General features: G+C 39.9%; 1 protein-coding gene across 8 annotated transcripts in view; it reads right to left on the bottom strand.

The window, feature by feature from the left end:
• Window positions 1-19,509, bottom strand: part of Magi2 (membrane associated guanylate kinase, WW and PDZ domain containing 2) — a 1,397,005-nt gene that overhangs the window by 592,030 nt on the left and 785,466 nt on the right. For all 8 annotated transcript variants that reach the window (XM_040735144.1, XM_040735143.1, XM_040735146.1 and 5 more), the window contains one exon: window positions 6,036-6,155. In XM_040735144.1, coding sequence (XP_040591078.1) covers window positions 6,036-6,155 — 120 coding nt within the window. The remainder of the gene's footprint in view (window positions 1-6,035; window positions 6,156-19,509) is intronic.

Here is a 19,509-nt window from a genome sequence, read left to right as displayed (position 1 = left end):
GCTCCCTCCCAAAAGCAAACAACAACAACAACAACAACAAATAAACAATCTAAGCAAACACCTGGCTTTGTAAGACCACAAAGGGGGGCCAAGTGTTCACTAAGTGTTTCGCCACTATTACTCAAAATAAGAGAGCTCTGTGGGTAGGTGTTCAGTTTTCCTTGATGTATGCTCAAATTTGTGAAAAACAATCATTTATAAAAGGTATATTGTCTAAAAATTAAAGAACAACAAAAATCCTGTTAGACTTGAACATGTAGGAACAGCTAGCCCACTTTGTCAGCAAGCTCCAAAAATCCAAAAAACGTTTATGATCAATGTTATTGTCAATATTATAAAGTTTTTCTCTTGTAATAGGTCACAGGGGAAAAAGGAAATGTAAAATTTAACATTGTTTTAGTCTCTGCAGTGACAAAACCTTCGCACCTATTTAAGCATTGAGAAGGAACTATAGCTTACTATCCTGTAGACTAAAAGTCTGACAGACAGAAGAAATGGTTTTCCTCCATTATCTTTGGCTTTTGTGATGGTTTTATTTGACTGTCTCTATCCCAATGTAATCTGAAGTTTGCAATGGTTTTCCTTGTCTTTATCCCAATGCTATCTGGGCTGCGATTAGAGGCTCAGGATTTCAAGAGCAACTCCAAGGTTGGGCTAAAAACAAAAATCAGATCTTGACTTTAAACTGCAGAATAAAACATATTTGTGTAAATTTTAGTCACTTTTCTCTCATTGTACTTGGATATTTTCTTAAAAAATACATTCTATTTTAATACTTACATTTTTGTAGAATTCAGAAAATATAGCTCTTATAAATGTAAATATGTGAGAAATTTGAAATGCAAGGTTTTATTAGTAAATTACTTAAGAAATTATATATGTTGTTTGCAATAAACTGAAATTCGTTGACGGCTTAACTTCCATGACTAGTTGAAACTACAGCATCAAGGTGGAGGTAGATGTTGCATTTGTACTTGATTTGGATCAATCTGCTATACTCTATTTGATCCTCTTAAAATTCAGATAGTGTGTTGGTTAATTTCCTATTTCATTAATAAAATACCATGACCAAAAGCAACTTAAGAAAGAAAGGGTTCATGCAAGCTTATGGTCCTTATAAGACCAAAGTGGGCAGCAAGTGTCCAATTGTATGACCCTGTGAGTGACACTGTTAGTTCAAACCACTTCAGGTAGTTTAGTAAATGGACTAATGTACATTTATTAGAAACATTTCGTTGTATCATCAGTAATCTCTTCTGAAGATTAAAAATTGCTTTGCTGTACTTGAAAATCTAAAGAGAAAAATATAATAGTGGATGATACAATGGAAAGGCTGTTGTGGAATGGACAAGACCATGTCAGGGTAAGAATGAAGTGAAATCAGTCTAGCAAAGCTCAGTAGACGAAGGCTTGTTGGTGTGACTTTGAAGCACTAGTTTAGGCGGACACGTGACGTGATGGCTGAGTGAGACTATGGATACGGCATCCCAGAGAAGTGGAAGAAGAGGAAGGAGCAGGAGTCACTGTTCAGAGTTCTGGGTGGCTCAGCACTTGGGCCATTAACAAAGGCTGGTCTTCTTTCCGTGGGTGGATAGAACTAGAACGTAGTATTTTGAGTGACATAATGCGGATCCAGAAAAACAAAGGCCACATGCTTTCTTCTGTCTGTGGATTCCAGCTCCAAATCTTTAGGTTGGAGTGTATAATCTGAGTAACTAGGAAAAGATGATTGTGGGGTAAGAGGGAGATTAGGAACTCTGGAAGTGGACAGTAGGACACAGGTACTATGAAGAGGGGACAGGGAAAATCAGGAGCAGGGAACTTGGAAAAGGAGCGAGGGAAATATAAAGAGAGAGGTAGGGAGGAGGAATAAATACCACTGTGATGATTGAAAAGCCATTAGAAAACATTATCATGTATCATGTACTTTCAGGTAAATGCTATCACCCCAAGAGGGTGCTTTTATTTCCCCATAAACTATAGAATAGCTAATAAAAATCCCACCTTACTTATCAGAAACCCCCTTTCAGGTTGTTGGTCGGAGACTCAAAAAGTCCCCAAAAGAATATAAGCTTTTGCTGTAGCCTTCAGTTGTCTCCTAAAACTTAGAGACCTTCTTCAGAGTATCATTAGAGTTTTAGACTACCCAGTAAAGTCACACCTACTTGTAAGTGAATTCGATTCCAAGAAAGTGCTCTGTTCTCATCTAAAATGTTCTGTGGCTTGAATTTCATAAGAAGCCTACACCTTCAGTCCTTATTATAGTTTTCCTAGCATTCTTCATGACATGACAAGTCTGGGCTTTCTTTCATTAATCAGTGCTGTATTATTAACCCTTTATTGGTACAATACATCAAATTAATCATGAACCTGATTGACTATGAAAAGTAAGAAGCATGCCTTCCAAGCCTTGGAGAAGGTACCTTCAACTAACATCCCATAGCAATTATCACTCAAGTCTCCCAGGCCATTTTCCTACAGGGCCAGTCAGCAGCTCTCTGCGGTTAAGTGAAGTGAACCACTCAGGCAGGCACAGAAGGAGAACCAATCATACTTCTGTTAGGGTATGTGGCATGGCTGAGATGACCACATAACACTGAAACCTTTTTTTCCTCAGCTTCTTCAGTAGCAGAGCTGCTCTTTGGAGCACAGCCTGACCAAATTATCCAGAGCCAGAACTATAAGTTAGGAGAGTCTTTTTGATGTTTGATCAACAAAATATCAGACGAATTCCCTTTTGACCATATCTATCCACCAGGATTAAACTAGAATTAACAATGAGATAGGAAATTGCTTAGATGACAGCTTCTTTTTTGTCACGATTGTTTTGCAGGTGGGCATTTCCTATGATAAGGTCAGTGGCAGAAGTGAAGAAGCAGAGGAACAATAGAAATTGCTTTTCTTGGTGATGGGTAGCTAAAGCAGGCAGTGTATAGAGTATCTCTTTGATCTTTGCCAATAAAAAGGAAGGCAGGCCCCTACTATTCAGGACAAGGGCTGCAGCACATTGCAGAAGCTAACGGGAGAACCCATTCTTCTTCCATCTTGTGAGTGGGCAGGCTGTGAATAAGCAGGATGCATTTTGGCAACACCTTTCATTGTTAAGGGTCCCACATAGTGAAGAGAAAGTCCATGGCCTTAATGCTGAGAACGACTCTGCGCTTTCTCTGGTGTATTCACAGAGTACTGAAGATGGCTTTTCCACTCTGACCTAGGGCTCTGCAGAACTGAGAAGACAGGAGAAAGCGAGGTGGAAAGGAGCAACAGCCCAGACTCAAAAAGGAGATGCTAGACATCTAGAGACAATGACGCTTTTAGTAAAGAACCCTTGAATCTGTAGATCTGTAGGAGAGACTGCTATTGCAAGAGCTTAAAATAGAAACACTCTGCGGTCTTTCCTGTGTGGCTGAGTAATGCGGGGGTTCCCCTGTCTACTCTGAGAGCGCCAGTGGCTGCAAGGGCATCCCCATGCCTTCTTTCAGAAGGATCCCCAAGTAGAGGCTCTAGATTCGACCAGTACCAAAGGAATGCAACCCAAGGTGAATTTACCTGGAGTCCTATGACAAACTAAAAATACCCTCAAGGTTTGAAAATGTTCTCTAGGTTTCTATCCAGGCAGTTAGCTATGTTATCTAGGAAAAGAGATTTGCATTTATTTATCCAAGTACACAATGGTATGGACACCTATGACAAAATCCTCTATGAAAGCCTGGTTTGCTGTTAAGGTACCGGTTCTACACACACTGGAGTCTCTGCATAGATCAATGAGCTGTTCCAAACCTTCAAACTATACCCAGATCTGAAAAAACAACCAATACAAGGCAGGAACAATCAACCTTTCACAAAGCTATGCTATATTGGAACAGGTTTCCCTTTTTCAAGACCTAAAACAAAAATCTAAAGTAGATTTTAAGTTACTTGTAACTTTATATAAAACAGTATCTGTGTTACCACAAGAACAAAGAGATTTAACAGGAATATAGGGTCTTCTAAAAGCTTCTATCCAACCTGGCTAAATAGTCTGTTTCATGGACAAAAAATCATATCATTTATCACACTCTTGGAATGATATTTTATGATCCTGGTTCTTTGATATGTGAATGTTATATGCAAATAAAGTTATTAAATTCAATATATTACTATTAGAATGCATGCAAACTAATTAATGTTATTATCACACAGCCCAATGGAAAGTATTCTATACAATCCAATATTCATTTCTTCTGAGTTATTTGATATCATTATTTTCTGATTTATAGAGAATGCTCTTTACATCTGTGCCTTGAAGCAACTTTATATTATTAAAATTCCTTTATTTGAAATGCTTTAAATCATCTTTATTATCTGTTTATTATGACTAATACATCGAACCATTTTCTAGATATTCTTAGCTAGTTCCTGTGAGTAACAGCATTTGCTGTCATCTAGGCAAAAATTTCACCCTAAATTGTCTTAAGAATACTAAACAATGGAAGAGATTTCAGTGCGTGAAACAACCTATCAGCACAGAGGGGTTTTTCTCTTTTTTATTTATTAATTAAATCTTTTCACTTATTTTCCATCCCCGTGGCATTTTTCCTTTCCTCCTCTCCTTCTGTTCTCCCCTCTGACCCTACCCCACCCCCAGCATCCGTTCTTCCTTAGTCTCCCTTGAGAAAGGTGCAGGCCTCCCATGAGCTAGAACAAAGCCTGGCATCAACTTGAGGCTGGACCCAGACCCTCCCCCTGCATCAAGGCTAGGTGAGGCAACCCAGCTGGGGAACAGGTTCCCCAAACCCAGCTCAATCACCAGGGCCAGGTCCTGAATCCACTGCCAGGAGACCCACAGACAGACCAAGCTACACATCCTGCAGGGCTTAGGTCCCATGCAAGCTCCCTAGCTGTCAGAGCCCAATTCAGCTGTCTCTGTGGGTTTCCCAGTTGTGATCTCCACACCAACACCCCTTCCCCAGCTTCCCTTCCCCTGCTCAGCACAGAGCTTGGCCCAGTGCTTGCCTGTGGATGTCTGCATCTGCTTCCAGAAGCTACTGGGTGAAGGCTCTCTGAACCATATCTCAAAGAAAGTACAGGAGGAAGCAGACGGCCCCTGGTTACATGGCAACCTGGCTTCTTTAGTGGTGATTGGTGGAACTTGGGTGTAGGATGGGCTAGCTAAGCAGTCATGCATCTAATGGGAGTTTTACTACTATTATTGAGCAATAAATATTAGCTGAAGCACAGTAAAACTGGTTTCATCTTCAGACTGACTAATAATGCATTTTAAATATGCAACAAAAAGGAAATGTGTTTCTGCTTTTATATTGGTTTACAATATTATTGTATTGCGCCCAACATAAAGCTTCATCAAACATAAACTAGATACATGTAAACATGCATGCACAATATGACCATATCAACATACTACTTATTGGTGTTTCTCAAAGCTATCACTATCTTTTTTATAAATAGAAAAATGAAGTTTCACCAATATGACTTATTTATAGAAGGTGGGTAGAGTTGGGTTTGGAACTCAGGCGCATTCTGGCTCATGTTTCAGGGTCCTTTGTAGTGAGACATCTTTCTGGACTTCTGTTTGGGTCTCAGACTTTGTTCCTATTTGACTCAAGCGCACAAGGAGACCTGAGTCTACAGTAGAATTTGGAATTCACCTATAAATCCTATTTTCCCATCTCATGATTTTGCATGGAAGGTAAGTGACGACCTGTGGAGCTCAGACACACGAGAAAGCCACATAAACAGTGACAGGCTGGAACTCTACCCTGGCCTCTCTTGCATGCCGCCAAAACACATTTTCTCTGCATGACCTTAGCTGAGCTTCAGGAAGCAATCACAGAGCTATGCGCTAGTAGGTAGACACGTATTTCTGTTCAATTTAATAGCAGGATTAATAGTTCACATATGTCTTATCATGCTTCTGAAATTATTTGATTAAAGCTCTCTGGCGCAAATCAGCAGTGTATTTGTTATATGCTGTCTGATGCTCTTCAGTCACACAACACAACAGGCACCAAATTTTACCGAGATACTGTACTTACCTTCATAGGTCCCACTTTCGAGGAGAGCACCACTTTTCTCCAATTCCATAAAATCTTCAACGGTTATGAAAATGTAGTCCACTCCAGGGACCTCCCCCTCCTTATGTGGCCTTGTGGTGCCTGGGTAAGAAGAATTAAGACAAAAGGAACAGTCTAAGCCTCGTGTTGCTGAACTTTAGAAATACCACTATACTTTTGAATATTCAATAACACTTGTTTGTTCGTCCTGTGGGGATGGCAGTTTGTGTGTGTCCTTCTGTTTGTTTGGAAATAGCAAAAGAAGGGGGGAAAGATTAAAATAAATGGACAAAGCCTTTTTTTTCTGTTAAGCTTACATGGAGTTCATTGTCACGGAATGTGGCTGAATAGGTTTTTTTCGGTGAAGACTGCAGCCCATTGTGTCCTTTTGGAAGAGGTGGGCTGAATAGTGGGTCAAGAGTCTACATACTCAGGAATTTGCTTGCTTCATTCCCGTGAATGGACGTGTGTTGTTCTGTAGGCTGCTGTCTTTTGATCCAATGGAAAGTACAAGCTTAAGCAAACATCAGTTGTTTTGTTTTGTTTTGTTTTGTATTGTTTTGTTTTATGTGCTCTCTTCTGACTTGACTCCTTTGGGGGTGTGGATGCTTCAGATGGTGTTGGCTATTTTGCACCAAAATAATATACATTTACATACTTAATCTAAAGGGTCACAAAACATGTAGGAGTACTTCAAATTTAATGATGAAGGGAACTGACTGGCAATTAAAGTTGCATTAGTAATTGTGATGGTTGTAATATGACGTATAAGCTAATAGAAGAACATTCTTTTCAACGTTTCCCTATATGGCCCGCATTTCTTCTTTTATTACTGATCTACTTCTGACTAGGGTGGGAGGTAGCACTTTCCCCAGGGTTACCATAGTGGACAGTGGTCTTGGTCACTATATCCCTGACAGAGGGAATGGAGCTACAGAGGGCCACGTGGATAAGACCACCAGATGCTGTCCTGAGCACACACAGCATTCCAGGCTTGCTGTGCAGATCAGAAAGGGAAGTACATATAGAGAGACAGTGAAGGCCAGCAATGCCCCTTCCTCTTCCTTTATTACCTACATATAGCATATGGTCAAGTTTGAAGTTTACATAATCACACATACAAATAGATAAACAGTTATAGAGAAAATGCAAAAATGAAGTGGTATGCTGGCAGGCATTTTTATATTTTAAATATTCCCTATGTGCTCTACTTTATAGAAAAACCACCTTCAATTCATTTTATTTTGATTCTTTGAATTTTAAACCTTTATTAGCTTTGTCATGAGAGTAGTCAGTTACTTGTGTTTTTGGTCTATTAGGATCAAATCTGAACTGCAAGTGAGTGCTATCAACGAAGGTCAAGAACACATACTGCGTATGCTATGGAAATTGATGAGGTAAAAATAATTCCTATTTGTTTTAAGTTGAAATGCATTTTTTTCTAGAGTTAAGATTTATAACCCTTTTTTGGGGGGTTGCAAAACAATTTTTTTAATCATGCTTTAATGACTTGGTCCTGAGTTTGTTATTTTATATAATTTAATTAAGCTACCTTGTGCAGTATTTCCTGTAGCTTTTATGCTATAAAATATAAACCTCCCACACCTAATATGCATAATTTGTTGTCAAATTAATGTTTCAACGAGAAATTTAACTTTTAATATCCTGACTTTTATGTGCTTAACCCTTATGAATTAAAAGAGTTTTTGGCAATCAATTTGTTGTTCTGTTTATTTAGAGCACACTCTAATCATTAAGCAAAATTGCCTAACAAAGACTCAATTTTCCTCACTAATTTATCTCCATGTTTCAGAAGTCACGTGCTTTGATTTCATGCCTGCTGCATGGTAAGAATTCACAGCACAATGGCAGCTCAGGAGCCCATGCCTCAGTCCAGATCTGGGGTGACACATTCAGCATTGTGGCTGCCCTCTTGGTTCGCTGTATGTCTTCCCATCTGTGATGCGCCTGAACCACCTGATACGCACTCTGCACTCTACCCTGTTGCTGACAATCCCCGGGCACTGCACAGACTTACTATCTCTAAGGAGTTTCTCCAATGTTAGCGCTGCGCTTTGACTGGGACATTGGTCCTCATTGGTCCTATGGCCCCCTGACTCTTTTTCTGTTTTTTAAATTAATTTTTATTTAAATTAAAAACAGTTCTTATTTTAGATACCAATCCCAGTAGTTCCCTTTTCTCCCACCCATTTCCCCCACCACCCCCATCCCAACCGCCATCCACTCCTCAGAGGGGGTGAGGACTCCCATGGTATATCATCAAAGTCTGTCACATCATTTGGAGCAGGACCTAGACCCTCCCCCATGTATCTGGGTTGAGAGAGTATCCCTACACAGGGAGTGGGCTCCCAAAGTCCATTTGCGCACTAGGGATAAACACTGGTTTCACTGGACTCTTTTTCTTAAGTGAACTCCATCCAGTTCCTTGATTTCTCCTTTCTCCTACGCCTTCCACACATCTGATTCATTTGCCTTCTAGCCACTGAGCTATGAGAAGAACCTAGGATCTCTTCCACAATTTAGCGTAACTTCATTTCCCACTAGTAGTAAGACCCTGAGTCTGTCCATTGACTGAGACTGCTACAGAAAACTAGACATTTGAACTTGGCAGGTCTCAATGGTTTATACCTGCTTGACTCTACACACAACAGGAGGGAATTTCTAAAGTTGTGTCACATTCCCTTCATTTTCCAAGACTCAACTGTTTGGCTTTCTTCTGAAGATATCTGCTCCTTTCTTGATAAAACAGATGATTAAGTCAATACCCTCTTTGCTAGCTCAACTTTCTTTGCCTGCATTATGACTCATATTTCATATTTTCCTTCAAAATTAACACTTGAATAAAATTATGTTTGTATCTTAGATGAGGCCCTTCTCTTGCTTAGTTTCAAATTTTAGTGTCTTTCAAAACTAGAGGTTGTATGTATTTTTTTCAACTTCAAACAACTTAATAAGGTTTCCTTTAATGTAGTATTTATTACATCATCACTTCCAACACATATATGCACATGAACATGGCATACACCACACAGATAGACACACAGATACGTGCGCGCACACACACACACACACATGCACACACACACACGCATAGATGCACACGCGCGCGCACACACACACGCACAAACACACACTCACCTTTCCTTTGCTCAGGGTCAAATGTGCTTCTATTTTCCTTTGTTTCCAAATCTCTAAGTGATTAGGATGCCTATCGGTTTTCTGCCTCAGTTGCTATTTCTTGGTTTGCAGCTAGTGAAAATGAGCCTCTCATGGCATTGCTCTACTCACAAGGACCATGTCCTAGTCTATTCTCTACCTCCCTTACTTTTCATAGAAACACTTACATTTGGATGACTGCCTGACGTATGCATCTGACAGCGTGTAAGTCTGTTCCCACTGAACCTTGACTACTTTTTCTTTTTCTCAAGTAATTTTTGATTACTCTAGATGAAATGTTTTTGTTTCAAAGTTTACACAGCTGAATCCACTCAATTGCCAAGTTCTCTCTTTGTTAGATAAATCCCTTCTCAAAATGTAAAACTGTATTTAGTTTCCATCAGGTTTCCCTGCTGAAGAAGTCACTCCTGAAACCTTTGAACCTGCTCCAGTCGGGACTTTGCCCTCATTCCCACCGTTGAAGCTCTTCTTCCCAAGAATTCGTGAATATTTTTATGATTCTCCCCCACCTTTGCCTCATGTTGGCAGAGTTGATCTTCAGAAGCTTCCTTCCTGTCAAGGGTAGCATGGAAGCCACATTGCTGTGAGATTTTTTACATGTCGGGGATTGTCTTTATTACATCCATGAGGCAGGGAAATTTGACAGCATTTCAGGAAGATCTCATGGTAAAAACACACTTCTCCATCTCATTCTCCTCAGATTCTCAGTGTTGTTCTTCCTGGAAACTTCCCCAACAGCCACTTGCTAGTCCTCTTTCCCTCTTTCGTCCTACCTGCAGCTTGTTGGTAAGGTCTACGTCCTGCCACTTCTCTGTGTCATCTACCTTCTCTCTGACCAGGTGCTGCCCTCCCAGATCAGGCAATGGCCTTGTCCCTGCAGATTACCCCACCCTCTTTTAGGTGTTACTATTCTTCCCAACTTCCTATTTACGGGGTTCCCTGGCCAAGGGAGGTGGTTGAAAACACAGAGGGAGGAAATTCTGAAAGTCTCCTCATGAGAGGGTACTCAAGCACACCCTCCTGAGGTGATGTTCAGGGTATACAGAAAGGACTGTTGTGTTAGTTTTGCTTGTTTTTTTTTACAGGAACTTGCCTTCATTGGACATGTAAAAGGATATAATTTGAGACTTGTCAGGCCAGCAGTGCTGGAAGACACCTTTAATCACAGCACTCAGGCGACAGAGGCAGGTGGATGTCTGTGAATCTGAGGTCAGCCTTGTTTACACCGGAAGTCCCAGGTCAGCAGCCAGGTCTATTCAGTGAGACCTCACTTACAAATAATAATAATAATAATGGAGGAAAGAAAAAGGAAAGAAAGAAACTACTTTTTTCAGTTAAATGAATATGTTTTGGTTTCTCTTTAATCTATACCATTAGAATGACTCTTTTGCTAGGAGGAAAAAATAACCTTTAAGTTGTATGTTATTATAGATGAGAGTGTAAGCTGTGGAATCGACCTGATGGTCCTGTAATTTCATATTACTTGTCATTTGTCTTTTGAAGTTTGGCATTCTTATATCTATCATTCCTATGCATGCAATGGGACTGATATAGCAGCATCTTTCAAGCTAATGTGTGAAGCAAACTAAGTAACTCCTACAAGGTAGTTAAGATAGTGTCTGACACATAGTAGGCACTGGACAAGAACTATATTGTTAGCATTGATGTGTTGAGTGGAGTTGGCATTTTAGATGGTTTTTGTTCCTATGAATTCATGCTGTAATACTGAGCATTTGCGGTGTATTGAGCAATGTTGTGATATAATCTGGAAGACACAGAATACCACTGCTCTTGTAGAACTTGTATTTTTAATAAATACATGGAAAACAGAAAATTATTTGAAAAGTAAGTTATATGTAACATTTTATAATGAGGTGGATGTTCTGTAGTTGGTCATAAACCCAGTCATCAGCAGTTATGAACGATTTAATGGTCAACTGCTGAGAGTTCTAAATATTAGCCAATATTGGGGAAAGATCTAAGAGAGAACATACGAGAAACAGACCTCAAGGAAAGTAGATACCTACAATGCTGTAGTCTTCAGGCTCCTCATAGAGGCAATAGAAGGGGAGGCAATAGAAGAGCCACCAAAAGCTTTTTGTTTATGTTGTTGTTGTTGCTTTTGTGTTTGTTTTTTTAAAAGAGCACTTAATTTTTAAAAATAACTATATCTATCTATCTATCAATATCTTATATTACTTTGTATTGCTTATGTCATCTGATTGTAGTTTTTTTTGTTTATTTGTTTTTTTTGGTTTTTACGAGACAGGGTTTCTCTGTATTGTTTTGGAGGCTGTCGGTCCAGCCCAGCCTCGAACTCACAGAGATCCGCCTGCCTCTGCTTCGCAAGTGCTGGGATTAAAGGCGTGCGCCACCACCGCCTGGCTGATTGTAGTTTTTTTGAACTTTCAAAGTTAGTTTCAGCAGACTGGCAATTAGAGTGCATGACGGGTTTTGATACCTGATCCGTAGTACACATAAGCATTCACACACTTGGGCAGGGGAGATGGCTCAGGAGGCAATGTGCTTTCCACCAAGTCTGACATCCCGAGGTCAATGCCCAGGACCTACACAGAGGAAGACTGACTCCTACAAACTGCCTTCTGGTCCTCAGTTGCACAACATGGTATGCACGCATGCACACACAAGCCTACAGAAATAAATATAATTTAAAAGGTAAAAAAGCAAAAGCAAGCATTCACTTAGAAACCCTCAGTTTTAAAAGAAGAGACGGAAAGACAGCGCAATACAAGCAATTTAACAATAGAGTTCGGGCCATCCGCACCTGTTTCTGCTTTGATACTTTCTCTGTGTGGCCCTAGATGGGAGCACACTTACTTGATAATCATTCTCTCAGTATGCACACAAACCATAGCAATGCAAGGCAATCTAAAACATGAATGTCATGGCAATAGCACCCTCATCCCCCTTGGGAGCAGGAGTAACAACAGCCAGATGTGCTAGAGGTTTCCAAATGTCACTTGGTGGAATCTTAGTTTTAGAGTATATTAGAACTAAAATATAAGCCAGCTAGCTCTATTCAGGGTGCTTGCAAATAAGAGCTTTCTCTCTCTCTCTCTCTCTCTCTCTCTCTCTCTCTCTCTCTCTCTCTCTCTCTCTCTCTCTCTCTCTCTCTCTCTTTTCGAGGCCAGGTTTCTCTGTGTAGCTTTGGAGGCTGTACTGGAACTAGCTCTTGTAGACCAGGCTGGTCTCAAACTCAGAGATCTGCCTGCCTCTGCCCCCCTAGTGCTGGGATTAAAGGTGCCTGGCCTGAGCTTCTCTTGACTAACAATACAAACTGACTTTACGAAATTATGTGGGCATGAAGAAACTAAAAAAATAAATCCTTTTTCTTTAAAGATGCATTGACATGTGGCCTATAATGTCATGGTCATTGTTTCCTTTTGAACGGCACCCATAGAAAAAAGAGATCTTACGGCCTGGATTGTAGGAAGTTCCCTGCTGACTTGTCTGAAAAGTACGAAAATGCTTACAAAGCCTCATTAGTGGGTCATTTAACTTTACCTGCAGGGAAAATACTTTGAACCATAAGGGTAAAAAGCGTTACTCTATGTTTATGCGTCCAGGAAGAAAGGGTACTAGTTAGTGTTATAGCAGTGCGCAGAGACTGGAAAAGAGAAAGCAGCTGGAGAGCTATGAATGCTTGTTTGGAGAGAGATGCAATTCTAACAGCAAAGCCAGTCCATGTGAAGTGGAATATGATACCCAGTGAAGCAATGTGCCATGGGAATTCGCAGGTAAAGGTAGCTAATACCTTGGCTGAAAAAACAGCTATGCTAAGTTTTCTGACATCGTTAGTTACCTTATTTTTATGCTGAAATAATTATTTTATTTTCCCAACTCAAAAAATTTTGAATAAGGAGCTGACAGGGAAGCATGACTCCGTCATTCCCCCAGCATCAGAAGGGTGGCGGGAGGATCAAGGGGAGGTCCTTTGATCCTCTTTATTACAGAGTTGAAACTTTCTTATACTACCTTCCTATTTTCTGTTGGCTGTAATTTCCCTACGTAGTGTACAGAAAACTCCAAAGTAAATTTTATTATCTAAATTATGGCTTATGTATTTCAATATTATTGCTTCTAGACCCCTCCTCAAAGGGGAAAAACAGAAATGAGGAGGAAATTGTCCTGATTAAGTTTATGCTCTGTCCCACTGCTTAGCTTCTTAAAAGAAAACACCTTATTGATAACTGACCAGCTAAACACTGTATGAATAACACCTTGAGCAGAAGGGAATGAAGGCATCAGTGCTGAAACTCAAGGCGCATGTCTGTAGAGAATGAGTTTTCTCCCCAACGGTTAGTTTGCTGATGCATAATGAAAGCAAATGAAGGCTGCTTGTCAATTGGTAACCATGGCAACTGGGAATGCCAATTGAATTTTAAAAATTCTACTTTTAGATGAAAGAGCATTGTCCCTTTCACCTCGGGAAGGAAGAAGAATGACATTTGTGGCGGATATAAGGCTACAGCAATTTTCTCTCAGCTTTCTGTTCTTTCTTAATTCTGTAAAATACTTTTAAAACATCACTGTCTTAAAGAAAAATGTATCGGGATAATGGTTCAGCTCAGCAATCTACTAGGATCCATTTCGACGTGCTGGCAAGTTCTACAGTATCTGCTGTGTAGCGTGTCAAGAAATGTGTGCTAGGCAGATGGGTCACTGTGAGACAATCTGAGAAACTTCAGTGTGTTTTTACCATGTTAGTTTTCTTCCTGGTGTTTCTCAACTTCAAGCTGAAGAAAATAAATCCTGACAGCTAGGACAATTTCCTTTGGATTTGACCTTCAGTTAACTAGTTCTTATATTCCTAAAGACACTCCTTCAGTTTGTAAGTTACTCATTAGCAAGTGTGAACCTCACACCAGATTTGTGTGTGTTCCAATAAAAACATTGATGAGAATCCTTTGGCCAAATGCCTTCAATCAATTTTTACATAACCAGTCCAGGTTGATTTTTATTACCGCTAGTTTTAATAATATAATATCAAAAACCATGTCTAAAGATATGGTTTTGTTCAGTTCATCTGAACTTAGTGTGAACATCTATAGTCATAGTACAGTATAGTCCAGAATTCCTAGACTCAAATGATTCTCCTGCCTCAGCCTTCTGAGTAGCCGGGAATACAGGCACAGGCTACCACACCCCCAAACACTATCTATTGAAACAAGTTCTTCAGACAAACACATCTAGTCATCAATTACATGTTTCACACACACAGTTATATCCCAATTGTAAAAACTAGCAAATAGAGGACTAAGATGAGAAATACTGCTTAAAAGTTAAGGCTTGGGCTAGGGTATAGTTCAGCAGTGCATTTGTGTGCTTTCTTAGTATGAATGAAACCCTGGTTTCAGTCCCCAGACACACACACTTGCATACAAATCTTTATTTCTTGAGTTCAAAACCCCCAACATATAGTAAGAAAGATAAACGGTTTTCCAGGATGATAATTTTAAGTTCATATATATGTATATATATATAAAATGATACACATGTAGTTACTGACAGTACCAACAAATCAGTCATTACTGATAACCAATAACATTGCACTAAGAAAAATTTAGGCAAAGTGAATCTATTCATTCATTCATTCATTCATTCACTTACTCATTCATTTACTAATTAATCCATATGAATATCATCTCTCTGGTTGCAATTAATCTATATTATAAATCCTGGGGTGAATGTATGTGTGAGTGAGAAACACGCATGTTCATATGTGTATGCAAGCATGCTTAGTAGGTGCTGGTGCACATGTGTGCACATGTGCATAGAGGCTAGAAGTCAATGCTAGGTGTTCACTGATTATTCTCTACCTCTCTTCTTCTTGAGACAGGGCTCTCACTAAACTGGGAGTTCCTTGATTTGGCTAAAGACTAGCTAGTGAGCTCCAAGGATATGCCTGTCTCTACTCCTCCAGCCCTGGAGTTTCAGACACAGGCTATGGGTGAGGCGCTTCCCCTACTAAACCATCTTTTCATCTCTGTGTAGTCCTACAATTCTTTTATACTAAGTTCCTCTCCTTTACCCACCAAGCAGCAGTGGAATCTTTAGTTTTAAAAGTAAGGGTCCTCAAAAACTTCTCTTTGCTTCCCTTGAATTCACAGCATAGCACCTGGGTCCAAGACTACATAGAATGACTCACCACAGTAAAAGGAGACTCCCAGGGATCTATGTACTGGAGACTTTGATCCACTCTGAAGATCTTCAGGAAAATCATGACTAAGTTCAAGGTGAATGAACACTGCACAGTCACCAATCAAACAGACCAGCACACCATGATCTCAAGGTGGTTTATAAGACTAGACAATTAATAGCTCACTTTGTTTCCAATTCATTTACTTTGAACTTTTGATTTTAACACCTCAATATTTAATTTAGATATTCTCTCTATATAGTCTTCTACAGGATTCATAAAAAATAGGTTTTTGTCTCCTTAATTTATTATTTAGCAGGTAATACTTCAAGATTATATACTGAGCTTAAAGAAAGATCGGTAACTTTTTATAGAAACAATATATATTTAGTTTGACGCTTTTATACTGTCCTCATGCAAAATTAATCTGGGCCAGAATGAGACTGCACAGGCAGCCATAACCCTTTGAACAATACAGACACCACCACGACCTTCACTGCAAGGTTTAGGGGATCATAATTCTATCATTTTATCACTATTATAATCTTGCAATGGCATAAGCTTTTAGTATCCCCATATGTCTCTATGGCATCTGTATTCTGAAACACCCAAGGTAGATCTTAGAACACAAAGAACACAGAATATCAGAAAATACACATGAAAATAAAAGGCAAATAGCTACTCAGAGATTTCAAGACATTAAAGGGATTGCGAGATTATAAGACAAGCATTGCTTAACTGAGTTACCAAATATTGTTTTTGCCCTCTGAGGTTCTAAAATACACAGCCTAGCCATCAAACTATCATGGAGGCTATGAAAAAAGAGAGAAGTATGAAGAGAAACAGGCCAGGTATCCCAGGCAAGGCACTTTCATTATAGTTAAAAATACTGAGTTCAAGAATTTGCTGTGTATTCAGTAGCGCTTATGACCACAGTGCTAGCTATTGTATATATTCTGACTTATTACAAAGCTTCATTCACACTTGATGGAACACAGAATGAAATCATACAAGTTCCCATTCTCTCTGTCTTTCTCTCTATTTTGAAAATAATATACTGCAGAATTATGGGATATTCTAACAAACATATACTTAGAAGCCCTTAATTCTAAGTGTCACTGGATGATCATGCTTGCAAAATATCTACTCATATTTTAAGGGACAACAGACAGTTATTCCTATTCAGGTTAAGTGCGACGGTAGGGCAGCCATCAAATACTGATTTCTACTACCCGGCTTGGCTGCAAGCAGCTTAGTGGAAAAGAGAAATGTTCAGCATTCTGCCAGGGAGAAATACAGGAAGCGTGTGCTGTGGGAGACTGCTTCTGTCTTTCTGAGACACAAACATTAGGCACAGCTGGCAGCCCCACATCTACAGGACTCCTTAGGCTTCAGGGGCAGCAGGACCCGCTGTCCAATTATCATCCCCTGCAGGACTCTGCCGTCTTAATTTCAGGCCACTCTACTCCCTTCCTGATTGGACAGCAAGAGAAAGGGGATAGAGAGAAAGAAATGGGCTTAGTGAGTAACCAGATATTCATTTACAACCTTTGTTAGAAATTTTGCACCAATATATTAACATAAAGCATCACTACAATGCATAAAAACTGCTGTCTCCAAAGACTCTTAAATTATTATTCCCAAGACTTGCAATTATCATGAGAGATAAGAAAAGTCTTATGAATTAGAAACACAAAAGAAAATTTGAAAATAATTTTAAAGGACAGTTAATTAAGGCACTTTGGCAGCAAAGCTACTGAGTTAATATTGGGTTATCAAAATAAATATTGGATGGTTTTAGAGAAAATGTTTGTAATTTTAGAAAAATCCTTACCTCCCTTATAGAAGAAGAGAAAACAGGCTCACCTGCTAGAATTGAGACACAGTACAAAATAGCATTGGGAAAACCATTAATCCAAAACTGACTCAGAACAGCCCCCAGTAGAACCTGAGAGCTCCTTCCTAAGAGAGTGACAGTCCTCTGGCTCTCAAGCACCAGCATTCAACACTATCCCCCATAAAAAGTGCTAAAGAGTTTGGCAGCAGGAAGTAAGAAAGGCTTGGACTAGCTAAATTGATCTGTATGGGATACTTGAATTCATATCATAACCAACAATATGTGTATAAAACTCTTCTTCTTCTTCTTCTTCTTCTTCTTCTTCTTCTTCTTCTTCTTCTTCTTCTTCTTCTTCTTCTTCTTCTTCTTCTTCTTCTTCTTCTTCTTCTTCTTCTTCTTCTTCTTCTTCTTCTTCTTCTTCTTCTTCTTCTTCTTCTTCTTCTTCTTTTTTCCCGAGGCAGGGTTTCTCTGTGGCTTTGGAGCCTATCCTGGAACTCTCTCTGTAGACTACGCTGGCCTCAAACTCACAGAGATCTGCCTGTGTCTGCCTCCCAAGTGCTGGGATTAAAGGCATGCACCACCAACACCCGGCTTAAGCTAAATTAGCTAAATTAGGTAGTTCCTATTTTCCTGGTTAGACTCCAAGTGCTAGAGATCACCAACTTCTAAAAGAGCCAGATAGATCGCCTCAGCTTTACCTGCAAACCCATCTCTGGGGCTACTTAAAAGTCTGCTGTGATAGGCAAGCTGTGAGTCCTCACAAGGAATAATTAAAAAAACGGAAAATGGCTCGGTTCCCATAAAATTGTATTGACAAATCAGGATGCAGATATGGCCTCCAGGCACATGCCTACCCTTGTGTCTAGGTTCTGATGGTTTGTGTCTTGATAGTCTTGCTTTCTTGACTTGTACTGATAAACAAATATGCAACCTAATCAATGCACTTAAGTGCATAATTTCAGTACACAGACAAATATGGCCAACCCTGAAGGTGGCTCTCAGTATTTAAGCATTTTACAAACACATCATTTTCCTTCTAAAATTTCTTATGGACAGTGAATCTGGTAGCTTCATAATATACAAAAACAAAAGGGTGATCACTGAGAAACAGATACTCATCTACCTAGAGTAACACAGAACTGTTCCCAGGGCTCATCTTCCCAATTGGAAGAAACAGTAGTCAAAGGTATCATGTGTTTTGTGACTGCATTGAGAGCAGAGACCCATATGCCACTTATGAAGGTGAGATGATTTGCAGTGCCTGAGGTAGTGGACTGAAGGAGTTGTTCATTTTGAGGTGAATAACGTCTCTCTGTCCTTGCCTTCATTTTAGGATACACTTCCATAAGCAGTGCTTGAGTAGAGATTGGAATTCAGTGGGTATTTAACACAGATGAAGCCTCAGTTCTCTCAGTGCTCAAAACATACACAACTTTTGTCATTTTCTATGTGAAACACAATTTATTGAGGCAAATTTTTTACTATGAATACCAAGCTACCTATCTATCCATCCATCTATCTATCTGTCGATCTAATTTTGTAGTCACTTTATATTCAATAAGAAACAAATGACATAGTTCTGTGGGTAAAAGTGCTTGTCACCATGCCTTTCAACCAGAGTTCTCTCTCTCCAAACCACATGACAGAAGGAGAGAAGCAATCCATGTTTTCCTGTGACTTCCATACATGAGCCACGGCACAGATGCATCTCTACACAAACAGAGGCGCGCGCGCGCATACACACACACACACACACACACACACACACACACACACACACACACACACACAGAGAGAGAGAGAGAGAGAGAGAGAGAGAGAGAGAGAGAGAGAGAGAGAGAGAGAGAGAGAGGTGCTGCAGAGCCCCAGCTGGGAAGCAACAGAGTACTTCATCCTCACCCATAGATAGTGTGTAAGACAGACAGGCAGAAGGCCAGCTGATGCCCTGTGGGGGTAACCACAACCCACAGCCCATCCAGACAAATGTTCTGTCAGCAAAGAATAATAAAGGCAGGAATCAATATCCTATGGAGAAGCTGGAGACAGAGAAGTGTTACACTGCTGCTGGTTATGGTAGGGACCTGTAGAAAGATAACTGGCAGCTCAGGAAGCGCCCGGGGACTACAAACAAGAGAGACCTTTAGAAAGAAGAGCTTGGAGCTGTTGGATCTTGAGGCAGCAAACATCTTAAGAGGGTTGACTGTGAGCAGAAGAAATACAAAGGCATAAAACACAAGAAATGAGGTAATGATTTTTTGTCA

This window comes from Mesocricetus auratus, unplaced genomic scaffold (genome assembly GCF_017639785.1).
Source record: "Mesocricetus auratus isolate SY011 unplaced genomic scaffold, BCM_Maur_2.0 Super-Scaffold_100043, whole genome shotgun sequence".
Lineage (NCBI taxonomy): Eukaryota > Metazoa > Chordata > Mammalia > Rodentia > Cricetidae > Mesocricetus > Mesocricetus auratus.
This window is presented reverse-complemented; position numbering and strand designations above follow the sequence as displayed.